Source organism: Thamnophis elegans, chromosome 13 (genome assembly GCF_009769535.1).
Source record: "Thamnophis elegans isolate rThaEle1 chromosome 13, rThaEle1.pri, whole genome shotgun sequence".
Lineage (NCBI taxonomy): Eukaryota > Metazoa > Chordata > Lepidosauria > Squamata > Colubridae > Thamnophis > Thamnophis elegans.
The window spans coordinates 47707257-47724153 of record NC_045553.1 but is presented as its reverse complement, the minus strand read 5'-3'; the positions used below and the strand labels follow the sequence as shown (position 1 = coordinate 47724153).

Sequence of the window (16897 nt, the reverse complement as noted above, 5' to 3'; positions counted from 1 at the left end):
CTGAAAGCCCTATGAAGAGGTATATAAGTCTAACTGCTATTGCTATGAGTGGTTTTCACTCTCTCACACACACATGCAAAAGAGAGAGAGAGAGAGAGAGAGAGAGAGAGAGAGAGAGAGAGAGAGAGAGAGAGAGAGAGAGAGAGAGATGAAGTTTAGAAACTCTTATTCATCCCTGAAAACCTTGCATGTATCAAGAGAAAGAGAGAAGGGAGGGGGAGAAGGGCCAGGAAGCAGCTTGCACCATTCAAACAAAACAAATCCACAAAGATACAGGGACATTTGTGAAGAGACACAAAACAGATGGACCCGGCTTGTATTTTGGCAGCAGGACAGTTATTCTCCCTGCACTATCGAATTATTTCCAAATAAAAGAGAATAATGCGTGTCGTAGAATCAGATCGCAGGATCCAAAGTGGGTCGGTCAACCAAAAGTCGCCAAGGCTGGGAGACCCGGCCTTAAGGAGTCAAAGATGCTCTTTGGTCCCGATCACAGGATGTTTGTTGCCTACTCCAGGTTCTGCTAGAACTGGGATGGCAAACTTACGGCAGGCGTGGCACAGGTGGCACGCAGAGCCCTCTCGGGTGTGTGTGTAAGCCATTGCCCCAGCTCCGCTCTACTGTGCATGCGCGTGCGCCTCCTGCCGGCCAGTTGATTTTCGGGTCTTTGCCGCACATGCACGGGGGCGCTGTGCATGCAGATGCACACACATGCGTGGGGAGTGCAGGGGAGTGCAGTACACTCACATGCAGCCCATTTTTGGGGGTGCATGTGTGGTGCCCCCCCCGTCCATTTTTGCTCCTAGGAAGCTGCAGGGAGGCTTACTACGCCCAAAACAGGGCACTGGGAGGGGGGAGTTGTGAGCACGTGCGTAGAGGGCGTGGTGCACGCATTGCATTATGGGTGCGGGCGCTTGCCTGTGCTTTCGGCACGCAACGACAGAGAGTTTAGCCATCCCTGTGCTAGAATGTGGTTTCTATCATCTATCTATCTATCTATCTATCTATCTATCTATCTATCTATCTATCTATCATCTATCTATCTAATCTATCATCTATCTATCTACTCTATCTATCTACCTACCTACCTACCTACCTATCTATCTATAATCTATCCACACACACATACACTCACAAGCAAAATAATGTTTCCAAACAATGAAGAAAGACATTTCTCCTGAAGGTCTGTGAGCTATCCAGTTCCAAGAACTTCACTTCACGGTAAGTCAGATGCTTCACACCAAAGCCAGTGTGGTCTTTGCCACGAACGTCTTCAGCATCTCAACTCGGAAAAGGAACTCTGTGCTATCTTAACGCCTAAGCCTTCTGATTGCAACCAAATCTCCTCTTCAGCTGTTCTACCGCAAAGGAGGCCCTTCACCTCACTGCTCAAGTCCTTGCAGGAGACCTGGCCACCCAGAGATAATTCTATATTTTCTTTAAAGCATGCAATCAAGATCGCCCGGGGCTCCAATATATTGCAGGTTTCTGTTAGAAAGTTCTAACAGAAAAAGCTCAGCTTGATAAAACAGCGAAATAACGATGAATCTCTTTATACCTGGGTGGCGGTACCCAGCTTTTACACCTGAGACGTTAGTGGGCCTTGACAATCACGGTGGCATCAAATTTCACTGCATGGATTATTTTATCCCACCATATTAGTCCCTGTCCTGAACTTTGTCCGTTAGATCATTTCTACTCTGTTTCCCTGAAAATAAGCCTTCCCTGGATAATAAGCCCAATCGGGCTTTTGAGGGCATGGGCTAAAATAACCCCCCCCCCCAAATATTGCAACAGAGCAGTTGCCATGAGGTGACCACGATCGCCGCTTCCTTGTTTCTGAAGAGACAAAGATGTCAAGTTTGGAGCTTGGGTTTCGGTTAAAAACGACAGGATTTGAGGTAAACATCATTAAAACCCCATTTCAATGGGGTTTTTTTAATGGCACTTGGTCATTGATTTCGGTAGATCAAATCTAACTCTAAACTGATCTGGAATGGATTCACGGATTTGGATTAAGACCCGGCGGACGGAATATGCCAGGTCTTCAGACGTTGTGCTAAGCCATAAATCATGGTTCAGTAACCATGGCTGAGCTCACACATGGCGCGAAACCAAGACTAGGTATGTCTTTTAATGGCTGGCCAAGAAACTTGGTCACTAGACCATCCCCATCCTAAGGCAGTGTTTCTCAACCTTGGCGACTTTAAGTCCTGTGAATTTCAACTCCCAGAATCCCCCAGCCAGCTGTGCTGGCTGGGGGATTCTGGGAGTTGAAGTCCACAGGACTTAAAGTCGCCAAGGTTGAGAAACACTGCTCTAAGGAGTTTTGCTTGTAATTATAGGCAGCAAATAAAACTGTTTGATGCCTATTCAGAAGATGAGTTTTGAGAGTGTAAGATTTTAGTCTGTAAGGAATTTTTTTTAAGGTTTCGTAACAAAACAGCACAAATTAACTGCACCGTTAGCATCTGGTCAAAGGCCTATGGCACCCTTGGCCACACTGAGTTGATGGGAGCCGCCAATGGGAAGATCTGTATTAATAAAGGGGAATATTCGTAGCTCAGGGTTGAAACAAGGAGGCCTGGGTGCATTCTAGAATTAAAACTGGATTTTTAAACACAGCTATAGTTAAGGCCACGGACATGGTAACTCAGTGGCTAAGATGCTGAGCTTGTCGATCAGAAAGGTTGGCAGTTCGGCGGTTCGAATCCCTAGTGAGCTCCCGTGACTTGTCCCAGCTTCTGCCAACCTAGCAGTTCGTAAGCACGTAAAAAATGCAAGTAGAAAAATAGGAGCCACCTTTGGTGGGAAGGGAACAGCGTCCCGTGCACCTTCGGCATTTAGTCATGCCGGCCACATGACCACGGAGATGTCTATGGACAGCGCTGGCTCTTCGGCTTTGAAATGGAGATGAGCACCGCCCCCTAAAGTCAGGAACAATTAGCACATATGTGCGAGGGGAACCTTTACCTTAAGGTTAAGGTCAAGCAACTTTCCAAAACCCCAAAGCGGAAAGCTCTGAATATTGTTTCTTGACTGCAAAGGTGAAGTGTGGGCCAGAACATTTATGAAAATTCATTTCTGTAAACCTCGTCCCAACCTAATATTTAAGATGATGTCATAGAAGCGTTCTTCTTGTATATAAAGACGATGCTAAATGAGGCGGCGCATAGCTTTGAACACACGCAATCTCCGTTCTGGGCAGAGCAATTAAAAGCGGGGTGCAATTTAATGCTCAAACTCTACTCGAGGGGGAATTCAACACTTGAAACGAAGCATAGGAATAGAAAGAAAGGAAATAAAAATCCCTATTTATGAATTCTTATGTCTAAAGAACCAATGATCCTAGAAGGAGCATCACGGAAGGAGCATCACGATAAGGAACATCGTGATGGGCAGAGAGTCAACCGAGATGGATTTTCCTTAGGACTACAGAACCAGTTGGAAAACTTTCTCTGCCCGGTCCCCTCTTCCAAAATATTCAGCTCTAATGGGATTCAGGATTTAGGGACTTGCAATGTAGCAACAGGCTGTAAACCAATTTGTTCATTAGCCTTTATGCCTTGGCTAAAGGCACCATGGCCACAAATGGCTATTTAAATGCCAGCGCTTCTAAAAGGCTACATCAGCCCCCATTAAACGGAGTGCAAATGCCAGCGAACTGTTCTTTTTGGCCGCAATAAAATGGATCTCTCCTCCAAAGTCAGGCCCAACTCAACGCCAATCAGCTTTCTTGGCGTGATTTTCTGAATGAATGGAGAAAAAGTTATCTATAGCGTTCTCTGAATGTGGTGACGCTGTTGGATTTTCCAGTGTAGTTATTTATTAAACATGCATACCATCACTTTCAATAAATTAACCAGAAATCTACTCCATCTTTGTTTGACGTATTCATTGGTCTCCACCAAGAACTTTTAAAAACCCACTGGATGTCTCAATTTAAGACGAATCCTTCAATTGTTCTTTCAGTGTTTAACTCACAGCTGTGGTGGGTTGCAGGCGGTACGTCTCGGTACGGGCGTACCGGAACCTGCCCTCAGCACCGGGTACCGTTCTGATACGATGCTCCGGAGGGCCCACCTACCTGCCCGAGCTCCTTACCTGTCCTTTAAAACCTTCGGCATTTCTGCGCATGCACATGGCGCATACAGGGCCTGCACAACGCTCTGCCGAGCAGCTGGAGCATCGGGGAGGCATCGCAGGCAGGTACGGCATGTGGGCGACACTGGGCCCACTGCCTCACAGCCACCTATTGATCCAGCAAATCATAGGTAGTCCTCAACTTATGACAACCGAGCCCATTTGAGATTTGTTAAAGTGAGTTTTGCCCCATCTCTCTTGCCACCATTGTTAACTGAATCATTGCAGCAGTTAAGTTAGCAAACCTGGTTGTTAAGTGAATCTGGCTTCCCCTTGCTTGTCAGAAGGTCGCAAAAGGGGATCACATCCCCCCAGGACGCTGACATAAATACGAATCAATTGCCAAGCGCGTGAACTCTGATCACGTGGCCCCGGGGATTGCTTTAATGGTCGTTAAGTGTGTAAAATGGTCAGACATCACTTTTTCCCCCCAGCGCCGTTGTTAACGGTCACTCAATGAACTGTCGTAAGTCGAGGACTCCTTGTACACAGACTACACAGCAGGACAGACCAAATTACTCTACCGATGCCGGGTTTCAGAGACAGGGGTTTGCATTCTGCATTCTGCAGTTCGGCGCTTCAAATCTCACCGGCTCAAGGTTGACTCAGCCTTCCATCCTTCCAAGGTGAAATGAGGACCCAGACTGTGGGGGTGATATGCTGTCTCTGTAAACCGCTTAGAGAGGGCCGAAAGCCCTATGAAGAGCCAAGTTGGCGCAGTGGTTAAATGCAGCACTGCAGGCTACTGCTAGATCAGCAGTTCAGCGGTTCAAATCTCACCAGCTCAGGGTTGACTCAGCCTTCCATCCTTCCAAGGTGGGTAAAATGAGGACCCAGATTGTTGGGGGCAATATGCTGACTCTTTGTAAACCGCTTAGAGAGGGCTGAAAGCCCTATGAAGCGGTATATAAGTCTACTGCTATAACTGTTATTGCTATTGCAACCACACCATTAACACGATCAAGGTGTGAGTTCTTTTCCACGGTAGTTAACAAGTGGAAGTACAAGGCTGCTTCCACAGCTGTTGCCACGCTTGTCCAAGCCGTTAAAAGCCTGGCTGAGGCAACCCATCCATGCTGTGTACGACAGCCGCACTCCAAATACGTCCCTCCGGGTCAGGCGCCGGGGCTAGGCCTCCGGAGACTTTCCCTGCTTAAGCACTGAAAGGAATCGAAAGTTTGCCAAAAGCTGCCCATCGGGCTCTGCGCTTTAAAAGTGGGCAAAGCAAAGGAATTGGGGGGTGTTGTTCCTTCATCTTCCTTTCCAAACCGGCGAACGGCGTTACCAGCGAAAGAAAGACGGACGGGCTGCAAGATTAAGACAGGCCTAGACTAGCCGCCCTCTTTTTTTGATGCTGGGATGGCAAAAAGAGAGAGAACAAACATTATGCACCCCATTGTATTCTCAGCTACTGGGGGGTGGGGGGTGGGGGGGAAGGCTGCAAGAACAAAGGCCTAGCAGTGGAAAGGTGGATTTGTGCCATCTAAGAGTCGGCAGAAATCAGAAACTGCTGGGAAAATGGGACCACGCTTCGGATTGGCACTTAGAAACTGGCATCGTTGTGGTTGGTTATACCGCTCGCACCTCCGAAGCTCAAGTCGTTGTTTAAGAGGGCCACGTCCTCTTGCCTGGATCGAGATGTATTTTCGAGTTATTTTTTGTTATGAGATTTATTTCTTCATTTATTTTTTCAAAGAGCCAGAAGGCAAGAGAAGAAACGATGGATGGAAACTAATCGAGAGAGAGAATCAACCTGGAATTACGGAGAAACTTCCTAATGAACCCAGTGGGAACAGCTTGCCACCAGAAATTGTGGGCGCTCCATCACTGGAGGTTTTTAAGAAGAGACTGGACAGGCACATGTCTCAAATGGTATCGGGTCTCCTGCTTGGGTGGACTAGAAGACCTCGAAGGTCCCTTCCAGCTAATATTCTGACTGAATCCTTGGAAATTTACAGCATTTTTCTACCTCTCCCCTTCCAAAGTTATCTCATTCTCCAATGGATTTCTCGAATTTCCTTCCAAAAAAGATCATAGATTTTATTTAATCCTAATTCCAAATCTCTTTGAAGAGCAAGGAAATAATTCCTCACCGTTCTACCTGGGAGGCTGGTCCTGCTAGCAGCTCATGGCCTCTTAAGTCCCCTTTTTCCTTCAAGCAGGTTCATCTCAAGATCATCAATCCTTCGGCTAAGGAAGGAAGCCCCTTTTCAGAACCATCAACCTGTCTTCAAGATGCTTTATCATCCATCTCGACCCGTGACTTGGTTCTCACAATATTCCTAAAATGCCCCCCCCCCCCAATCAGGATACCATGTCTGATTCCCTTCAAGATTCCTTACTTCTGTCCTTTTTTGGAGAAAACGCTTTGAATTTCAGAAAGCAACTTCAATGGATAATCTTCTGAAGGACATCTCGGATGACCTTCTTTTGAGGCCGCTCAATATCTCTGGATCTTCCTTTCCCTTCTGATAAGACTTGTTTCCTAGATATGGTCCTCCACTTCTGAAGGACCTGGCACAGCAAGTTTCACTAGAAACCATCCCTGGATGAAGTATCTACACATTGAAGGAAGCTATTTTCCTGTCTATGGAATTTTTTTCCTGAATAAGGAATCAGAGCAAACAGGAAGCCCCTTGATCTTTGAAGGATGTCTTCCCGAAGACTTTCCTTTTGGTCATCTTCATGCACAAAGTCTCAGAAATATAGTAAGCTGCCACGAGAGAGCATTATTCCCACTCATCTATACCCTGTGTGAGCATCCTAATTATTTGGAAGGGGGTGTTGTGGCCCGCCAGCGGTCAGTGGAGCTGGCAGCAGATTCGGGCAGTGAGGAGGTTGGGGAGGAAGATGGGCCAGTCCTGGAGTCTGGGGAAGGCTCTGATGAGGGCTCTGTGTCGGAGGCAGAGAGGGGGCCAGAGCCGTATGCCAGTTATCAGCTGCCTTTGGAGTCAGACATCAATGAGGCAGAAGGACAGCTGGAGCCTGTTCCCAGTGTGCGCATGCGCAGAGTTGCCAGACGAAGGGAAGAGCTAAAGAACAGGGGTCGACTTGGGAGTAAGGCCACAGGTGGATGGTGAATGGCCCCTCCCAGAGGAAATAAAAGAGGAGCGAAAGGGGAGTGGAATTTGCAGGAGGCAATTAGTTCACTTCATTGGTTTGTGACTCTCCAAGGCTCCTTGCCAAGTTTTGCAGATCTCGGCCTGGCAGCTCTCCAAGCCAGATAAGGTCTGTGACTGTAAATCCCCCACTTGAAAGATTTTGTTGGGTGTGAATGAGCAGAATTCACAGTCAATTCATAAAAAGGGTTTTTCTCGGGACAAGGAGTTGCTTCATGCTCTCGGGAAGCCTCAGTCAGAACAGTGGGGGAAAGAGGGCAGGGGACCTCCAATTTGGTGAAGACCACCCTCTCTTGAGGTGCAACCCACCCTTTTCCAAAGGAGCCACTTATCAACATGGCCCTCACATCTTCTTTGGTAGCCCTCCATGTTTCCCTTTGGAGCAGCTACTACAATTTCTCAGAATCTATTTCATTATTTATCTTTTAAGCAAGAAACACAGAGGCCACCATTCAAAAAACAATAATCGTAAGTAGGTTTCCAAAGCAGCTTACAAATGCAGCACCCAGAGATTCAAATGACATTTCAGGTTTCACACCAAGCATCGAAAAGCCACAAACAACCATTTTTAAAGTAGTCGTAGCCAGAGTAAGAAAGCAAAGGCAGCACCGAGAGAGACAGGTGCCTTGGCTGCAACCCCCGAAACAAACGGAGCAACCCTTTTGAGAATCTTCGGCATTGACCAAAATCTCTACCCGTCAATTGCAAAAGGCAATTTGGATCAGCTTACATTCTCATTAAACCACATTTGCCTATCTCAGCTCCTTGGGAAGGACTCGAAAGGTGGATAAAAACGCCAAACCCAGCCTGAACATCTGGCTGACAAGCCATGATAATACATCGAAGGTGTACGCTCCCCGAGTCTCAAAAATCCCGCGTGGCTCACAACAACCCAGCCAAGAAACCGACAACCGAACATAAACAAGAAAGAAAGAAAAAGAATAAATGAAGTTTCTCAGGTCTCCTGGAGAGTCGTGATGGGGCTCCGTGGAGATAGGAAAGAATGCTGGAACGTTTGAATCCACCACTAGTCCTCTCTCCTGTCTACTCTCGGATGGGTGCCTTTGAATCTACTGCCCAGGAGGGGGAATTTTCCCCAGATGATCTTATCATTGCATCCACAGAGATCTCTGAAAAGATCTGAAGCCACGTCGGTCACCGGCCCGAGGAGACCAACGGCAACACTCAGCATTCTTCTTCCAAAGCCAGCCGGGCTCCACAACACCTTTGGTTGGGGGGCACCTCTGCACCAAGCAATCTGCATGGGGGGGGAGTCCCCCCCTTTCAGAGACCACACCCCCTGGCTGTCCCAAACCTGTCCCCCCCCCCCAAAAAAAGGCAACTGGATTTCCTTGGCTTTTGACCTTCGGGATAACCTGGATGATCGAGAATCCGCACAGACGCCCCCTTCTTCTTTTCTCTCGCACCCAGACCCCAAGACCTCCCTCCCCCCCCATATTCTTGGGGTGTTGGTGTTTCCTCTACTCTTCCACCTGCCCCTGCCCCAGGTGGGCAGCACGGCCAGGCTGTCTGCAGCATCACTGCAGTCCCAACTTGGAGGGGTGTGTGTCACAGCATAGCAGGGGAGGGAGCACACCCCACCCCCAAAGCCATGGGGGTGCCCTGCCCGACTCCCTGCTTCCCCCCAGCCCCCCCCAATTTAGGGTCCGAAATGTGGGGCAGTCTGGGGGAGGAAGATTGAAAAACAGGATCACCTCCCAAAGCTATGGGGGTTCCTTTACTGAATCCCTGCTTCCTTCAAAGACACCCCCCCCAATTTAGGGTCCCAAACCATGGGGCAGGATTGGGGGAAGCAGAGCAGGATTTCTCCCCCCCCCCCCACCAAGCCAAGAGGGATTCTCTTCCTGAATCCGTGCTTCCTCCCATCCCCTCAATTTAGGGTCCCAAATGTGGGGCAGGGTTTGGGCAGCGGGACCCTAAATTAGGGAGAAGCAGATTTAAGAGCGGGATCTCCCCCCCCAAACCCATGGGGGGTCCCCTTTTTGAATCGTTTCTCCCCAAAGCACCCCCAATTTAGGGTCCCAAATGTAGGGCAGGGTCTGGGGGGGGGGAGGCAGATTGAAGAAGAAGACACCCCCACCCCAAAGCTATGGGGATCCCCTTATGGATTCTCTGCTTCCCCCCAGCCCCCCCAATTTAGGGTCCCAAATGTGGGGCAGATTGAAGAGCAGGGTCTCCCCCCTTCCTTACGCAGAGGGAATTCCCCCCCCCCCCAATTCCCCGCTTCTCACGTTCTGCCCCTTTCGGGGACGCGCGCCCCCTCCCCCCCCCCCCAGCAGACACGTGTCTCCGGTGCTCCGTTCCCACGACCTTCCCCTGCCCCCTCCCCCCCCCACCGCCGCGTGCCCCTCTCTGACCTCGCTGCGCGTGATGCGGTGCCGGCCCAGCTTGACCACGGCGAAGTTGCCCTTGCCCAGCGTGCCCTCGATCTCGTAGAAGCCGACGCGCACCGGCACCGAAGCGCCGCGGGGCGGCTGAGGCTGAGCCGGCGAGGAGGAGGAGGAGGACGGCGGCGGCGGCGGCGGAGGCTGCAGGAGCAGCGCGGCGGCGGCCGGAGGAAGCCGGCGGGGCTCGGCCATCACCATGCTGCCCGGGTCGGCTCCCGCGCCTCACCCGCCGCCACCGCCGCCGCCGCCGCCAAGGACGGAGAGCCGCTGAGGGAGCCCGAGGGGGGGGGGGGGACACGGGGACGCGCACGCGCGCTCCCTCCCTCCCGGACGCCGCGCCCCGCCCCTTGCGCGTCACCACGGGCGGAGCGCGTCGCCCCGGCAACCGCCGCCCGCCGCCAATCCGGACGCTCGGCTCGAAGGGGCGGGGCCGCTCCCGCCAAATAAAAGAGAGGGGGGGGGGAGAAAAACACCCAGCGGGAGAGATTCCCATCATGCCCCGCGCGAGCCAGTCCTCAGTCGGGGCTCTGGTCATGAGGGGAAGCGCTTTCCTTTCTTTCTTTCCTTTCTTTCTCTTTCCTTCCCTTTCCTCCCAACTTTTCTTCCTTTCCTTCTTTCTCTCTCTCTCTCTCTCTCCCCCTCCCTCCTTCTCTCTCTCCTTCTCTTTCCTCCCAACTTTTTTTCTTTCCTTCTTTCTCTTTCCTTCCCTTTCCTCCCATCTTTTTCCTTCCTTTCTTCTTTCCTTCCTTCCTTTCCTTTTTTCTTTCCTTTTCTTTTTCCTCCTTTCTTTCCTTCCTTTCCTTCTTTCTCTTTCCTTCCCTTTCCTCCCATCTTTTCCTCCCATCTTTTTCCTTCCTTCTTTCCTTCCTTTCCTTTTTTCTTTCCTTTTCTTTTTCCTCCTTTCTTTCCTTCTTTTCCTTCTTTCTCTTTCCTTCCCTTTCCTCCCATCTTTTTCCTTTCTTCTTTCCTTTTTTCTTTCCTTTTCTTTTTCCTCCTTTCTTTCCTTCTTTCCTTCCTTTCCTTCCATCTTTTTCCTTCCTTCCTTCTTTCCTTCCTTTCCTTTTTTCTTTCCTTTTCTTTTTCCTCCTTTCTTTCCTTCTTTCCTTCCTTTCCTTCTTTCTCTTTCCTTTCCCTTTCCTCCCATCTTTTTCCTTCCTTCTTTCCTTCCTTCCTTTCCTTTTTTCTTTCCTTTTCTTTTTCCTCCTTTCTTTCCTTCTTTCCTTCCTTTCCTTCTCTCTTTCCTTCCCTTTCCTCCCATCTTTTTCCTTCCTTCTTTCCTTCCTTCTTTCCTTCCTTCCTTTCCTTTTTTCTTTCCTTTTCTTTTTCCTCCTTTCTTTCCTTCTTTCCTTCCTTTCCTTCTCTCTTTCCTTCCCTTTCCTCCCATCTTTTTCCTTCCTTCTTTCCTTCCTTCCTTTCCTTTTTTCTTTCCTTTTCTTTTTCCTCCTTTCTTTCCTTCTTTCCTTCCTTTCCTTCCCTTTCCTCCCATCTTTTTCCTTCCTTCTTTCCTTCCTTCCTTCCTTTCCTTTTTTCTTTCCTTTTCTTTTTCCTCTTTCCTCCTTTCCTTCCTTTTTTCTTTCCTTCCTTCTTTCTTTCCTCCCATCTTTCTTTCTTCCCTTCCTTCTTCCCCCTTCCCCTCACAGTGGGGTCCCGATGAGTAGGGGGTGGTCTGGGAAAGCCTTCGACCCTGAGAATGTCTCGTGGACAGGCTGCAGCTTCTGCCTTTGAGTTTGGTCCTTGAGTTGCCTTCTTCTTTTTGTTTGGTTTGGATCGACGACACGCGTCCTCTGGACATGCATTCCCACATGCCCGGGCACGCCCCCTCCCTTGCATGCGGCTCAGTTGGCTTATGCAACCCGCTGTAGCCTGGGAGAAGCTGATGATGTTGGTTTGGCCTCAAAGCAGGGTTTGTTCTTAGCTAGGATAATTTGAGTCAAAAGCAAAGGGGCTGTGCTAAGACCACATGGGATGACACACACACACAAATCTGACCCCTCCTCAAAATCAGACATTCACACTGCAAGATCTGCTAATTGGATTGTAATTACAGGGAGTCCTTGACTTCACAATCATTCGTTTAATTAATTGTTAAATTCTGGTCCAAATGGATCTCTTGGGATCTAAAGAGCCTGTCAATAGGAACTTAATGCAAGCAAAGATCGTGCACAAAAGTCTTGAAATTAGGAATTGACTTGCCTGATTTATCTCCATGTGGGAATGTTTTCAAGGTGAATCTGCAAATCCACCTTGCTGAAGACGGTAGAATGAATGGATGAATCTAGAGATTCTCAGTCATCCAGGTCGTAGTTGTCCAAAAGGGGCTTTTTGCAAAAGGCAACTGAATAACAGATTAACAGATCTGGAAGGGATCTTGTAGGTCACTTAGTCCAACCCGTCACCCAAGCAGGAGACCCTACACCATTTCTGACAAAAGAGGGCAGCCCAGTCTCTTCTTGAAAGCCTCCAGGGGTGAAGCTCCCACAACTTCCGAAGGCAACTTCTGTTCCATTGGGTGGATTCTCCTCTCCGGACTTTTTCAAAGCAGCAACTGGATATTCTGGTTTTCTTTTGAACACCTTTCGCTTCTCATGTGAGAACCGTCTTCAAAGAAAAGACACTTTGGGATAGAATAAATTGAATTTGCATCTTGCATAGACGCAACTGTAACTTCAATGGGATTACAAATGAATATTCATAGTGTGTAATTTTAGGATAGGAGTGAGTTGTGGAGTTCAGGGGAAGGGTTACAGTGGTTTAGTTACGGTTCTTCAATTGCTAAATCGTGCCCGACTCTTTGCAACCCTGTGGACCACAGCACATTAGCCTCCCTGTCTTCCAGAATTTTCCCAAATTCACGTCCGTTGCGTTGATGACACTATCTAACCATCTCATACTCTGAAGTCCCATTCTTTGGCCTTTCAACTTTCCCAACATCCAAGGAGTCCTCTCTTCTCATCTGGTGGCCATAAATATCTGAGCTTCAGCTTCATTTAGAATAGAAATAGAAAGAATAGAATAAGAATAGAATAGAAATAGAGTAGAATATACAATAGAATAGAATATATAATAGAATAGAATATACAATAGAATTAGAATTAAATAGAATTAATTGAATTCTTTATTGGCCAAGTGTGATTTGGTGCAGATGCTCTCAGAATACATAAAGAAAAATAAAATACAATACATTCATCAAGAGTCATAAGATATAAGACTTAGTTATACTCATAGGTTACTAATAAGCAATCAAACCATACCAGGAAGCAAAACAATATAAATTGTAAAGTACAAGAAGCATCATTATAGCCATAAGTAGGAAGAGGTAGGTATATTAGGAAGGATGAAAAGAATAATAGTAATAGTCTTAGTAAATTAGTTGTTTAGCAGAGTAGAACCGGCATTCCTTTAGTTTATGAGACTCTCCTGGGTTAGGGAAAGTCCCAGAATCCTCCCACAAGACCCTCCGCTACAGCAAAAGGTTTGCAAGTAGTTTCAGGATCTTTGGGATCATTCTGGGACTTTCCCTTACACAGGAGAGCTCTTTTGAAGAAGCTTGTGTGCCGAAAGCTGAGGGGTAGAGCTGTAATCAGTTCATGCTTGAAGAAGTAGCCATTCTGGAATTTATTTTTCAATTGGGCTACTGCCCAGTTGTGCTTTTCATTCCTTAACCTTCCTTAAGGACTATTAATCTTCATTAAACTGGAAGAGGCTAGCTTTAGCTACAGCCTGCTATCTTTAAAAAATATATGAATATAAAGGCAGAAAATTGTTGTGGTTCTAGATTATTTTTAGCCATTTGTAGCTTGGTCTGCTTTTGCTATGGGTGACTAGAACTAAAAGGTTCTGATTTTTATGATTCCCGATTGGTCAGCAATTCTTAGGTGAGTTACAAAAAAAAGCTACTCTTTGACTAAAGAGGAGTTAAAAAATGGAGGAGCAAATTATTAGAGGTATACTTGAAAAATATTTCAATAAAATCCATCAGTTTATAGAACAGCTATGCTCCGACGGTGTTAAAAAGACTGCTCAGTACCATTCGAAGTGAAAAGGTTACTTTTACTAAAAGCCAAGTGATCAGGGTAATGCAAAGACATAACTCAAGTTCGAGTGTAAAAATTCCTAGGTTGAAATTCCCCTTCCCAAGCCATGACCTTTATTATTTCCACATTATTATACACTCATATTTAGAGAATATGTTTTGGTGACAGGTCCGTGTGGTGATTTGGTAGATGGATATGGGCTTCATTCGCAGGACCGTGGCCTTGAGATGTCTCCGGACGTCTTGACTATCATTTTTTGGTTTCCCCATGTCTTGCTTGCTGCTATAGAAGCTGGCAGTATGCTACCATTCCTGCAGAAGACAAAACAACTCGTTAAAATCATGCGCCATGGATCCTAACCAAAGACCTCTTTTGCAGATATGGTAAATGAGAGCCATGGGTCCCACTTTTGACTCCTCGTGACTTTATTCAGTTTTCTGTCACCCGTGGTACCATTTATGCAATAACTTCGGCAGCTCTTGAGCTACCACAGATGACTGTAACATCTGTTGCTTGTTCTTGTTAGGCACCTATATCAGTGTTTCTCAACCTTGGCGACTTTAAGTCCTGTGGACTTCAACTCCTGGGGGATTCTGGGAGTTGAAGTCCACAGGACTTAAAGTCGCCAAGGTTGAGAAACACTGACCTATATAACAGGATTTTCATTTACCCATTTCATTTTTTCCTCTATTCCTATAGCACTCTTCTTGCAAAACCAGTTAGGAGAAGCAATAAAAAGCAATCTTAAATTGTCTAGTAAAACCAAGAACATTTATAAAAAATGAAAACATCATTTTGGGAGGGAGATGGGGGGGGGCTTTGAGATATCCCTCTTTCCCAGGAAACATGCACTCCCTTTGCCCGTTTGAAAGTACCCAACATCTACCATAATAGGGATTTGACACATTCATGCAGGGTGACTGGCAGAGCCACAAATGTGCGCACTTTTATGCACAGTTTGGAGACTTCCTGCCAGCCAGGTGCCTTTAAGGGGCTGCTTCAGCGAGTGAGCAAGCGTAGCTGAATGGCTAGCTGGGGAGGGATGGCATCCACAGCCAAGGGAGTTGGCGGTGCTCAAGGATGGCGGGCGTTTGTTGGCATTGCACCCCACCCATTGGTTGGCTGGGCTGGCATTACGAGAAGGCAGGGACCTATGCCAGAAAACGTCCACCAGCCTCAAAGGCTGCCACAACACCCCTTGGCCACAAACAGCCTTTCCCCACATAGCCACCAATCAAAGCCTGCAAGGTGAGCTTGCTCAGTCGGCCCCTTAAAACACCAGCCACACTTAGCATTAAAATGGGCAGCTGAGATCTTCTTTGTGGTTCTAAGACCCATCCCCAAGGACAACATTATTCCAGGAAAGAAAACTATAAAATCTATTATCAATAAACAGTTACACCTAGCATCAAAACAGGATTTTGTTCTTGGTCCTAAAAACCACCCCCATGGCTAAAATTATGCCAGACCATAAAACTAGGCAATGTATAGTGTGTTGTACTAATGAAACTGACTTACGATTTGTAGGAATCTTCTACAGATCCATTTTGATTAACTTGGTGAAGTAGCATTAGGGACAAGGATGATATTTATTCTTGTTTTCCATTCCTCTTGCATTTTCCCCATCCACATTGCAGGTTGAAAAGTGAGTCTTCTGGCTTTTCAAGGAGGTGTGGTACATGACTTTGAGATTTAAAAAGACGACAACATTACTTCAGCTGCCATTGGAGTTTTGCTTTCAAGAATATACAATCCATCGTTCTTAGTATTACCTCAGAAGAAGGTGCTATATTTACCTACCCAAGAACAATGAACGATCAGTTACTGAAGGCCATAAACCCCATCTTCTATATCCTAACATGTTGAACAGTAATAGACCAGTGGTGGGTTTCAAATTTTTTTTGAACCTACTCTGTGGGTGTGGTCTCCTTTGTGGGTGTGGCTTGCAAGCCATGTGATCTGGTGGGAGTGGTTTGCCAGCCATGTGTTTTCTTTCTTTCTTTCTTTCTTTCTTTCTTTCTCTCTCTCTCTCTCTCTCTCTCGCTCTCTTTCCTTCCTTTTGCCTCTCTGTCCCTTTTTCCTTTTTTTCTTTCATCTCTCTCTCACTTTTACTTTCTTTTTTCTTTTTTTATTTCTTTCTTTCTTCCTTTCCTTCTCTTTCTCTCTCTGTGTGAGTCTGTGTGTGTGTGTGTCAGTGGTGGGTTTCAAAAAAATCTTGGAACCTCTTCTGTAGGTGTGGCCTGCTTTCCGGGTCCACTGGTGGAACCTCTTCTAAGCGGTTCGGTGGATTTGACGAACTGGTTCTGCCGAATAGGTGCGAACTGGTAGGAACCCACCTCTGTAATAGACTCAACAAAAATTACCTCAGAGCATAGAAGGCAACATCACAGCCGAAGGCTAACAGGGCTTGGGAATGCTCTCTTGTTCCTTCTCTTGTTTCTTCCTCTCCTGTCCCCAGCAAAGGATACGTCTTTCCAAGAACAAGACAACTGGCAGCAGAATTTCACTTCTTCCTCCTCTCAGTTTACGAAGCCGGAAACCTATATAATCTTTTGCTTCCAAAATAGCATTAAAATGGGCCGCTGACGTTTTCTTTCTGGTTCTAAGAACCATCGCCATGGTCAAATTAAGCCGGGCTAGAAATCTATAATTTTTATTACCTATCAACAGCCACACTTGGCATTAAATTAGGTTTTCATGGCAAAAATAAAAGAGAGGGTTGCCATTTCCTTCTCCAGTGGATTACGTTTTGTCAGAGCTCAATGCTATGAGGTGTCCGTTTTAGGTGGTCCATCACGGCATTAGTCCATAGATTAATTGAGCTACACAAGCCCCTTCGCCACGACAAGGCAGTAATCCGTGAAGGGGGCCCTACCTTTATTACCTGTCAACAGCCATAGCTAGCATTAAAATGGGCCATTGACATTTTCTCTCTACTTCTAAGAACCTTCGCCATGGCCAATTTACGCCAGGCAAGTAATCCATAAAAAATGGTTCCACCACAAATCCGCGAAGCCCTTATCCGCGGAGACATAAGCGCGAAGACTAATTCGCGCCGTTCGAAGCGCTAAGGAAAAACGCGACCCTACCGCGATAACATAATCGCGGAGGGCAAATCCGCGCATTCCCAAGCACTCAGTACCCTAAACCTAACTCTAAACCTAACCCTAAACCTAACCCTAAACCTAACTCT

The 16897-nt window shown here is 47.1% G+C and overlaps 1 protein-coding gene across 1 annotated transcript in view; it reads right to left on the bottom strand.

The window, feature by feature from the left end:
- Positions 1-9950, bottom strand: part of SIK2 (salt inducible kinase 2) — a 67739-nt gene extending 57789 nt beyond the window's left edge. The window contains exon 1 of the mRNA XM_032228812.1: positions 9641-9950. Within this exon, the coding sequence (XP_032084703.1) occupies positions 9641-9868 (228 nt within the window). The 5' untranslated portion in view covers positions 9869-9950. The remainder of the gene's footprint in view (positions 1-9640) is intronic.
- Between the last annotated feature and the right edge of the window lie 6947 nt (positions 9951-16897).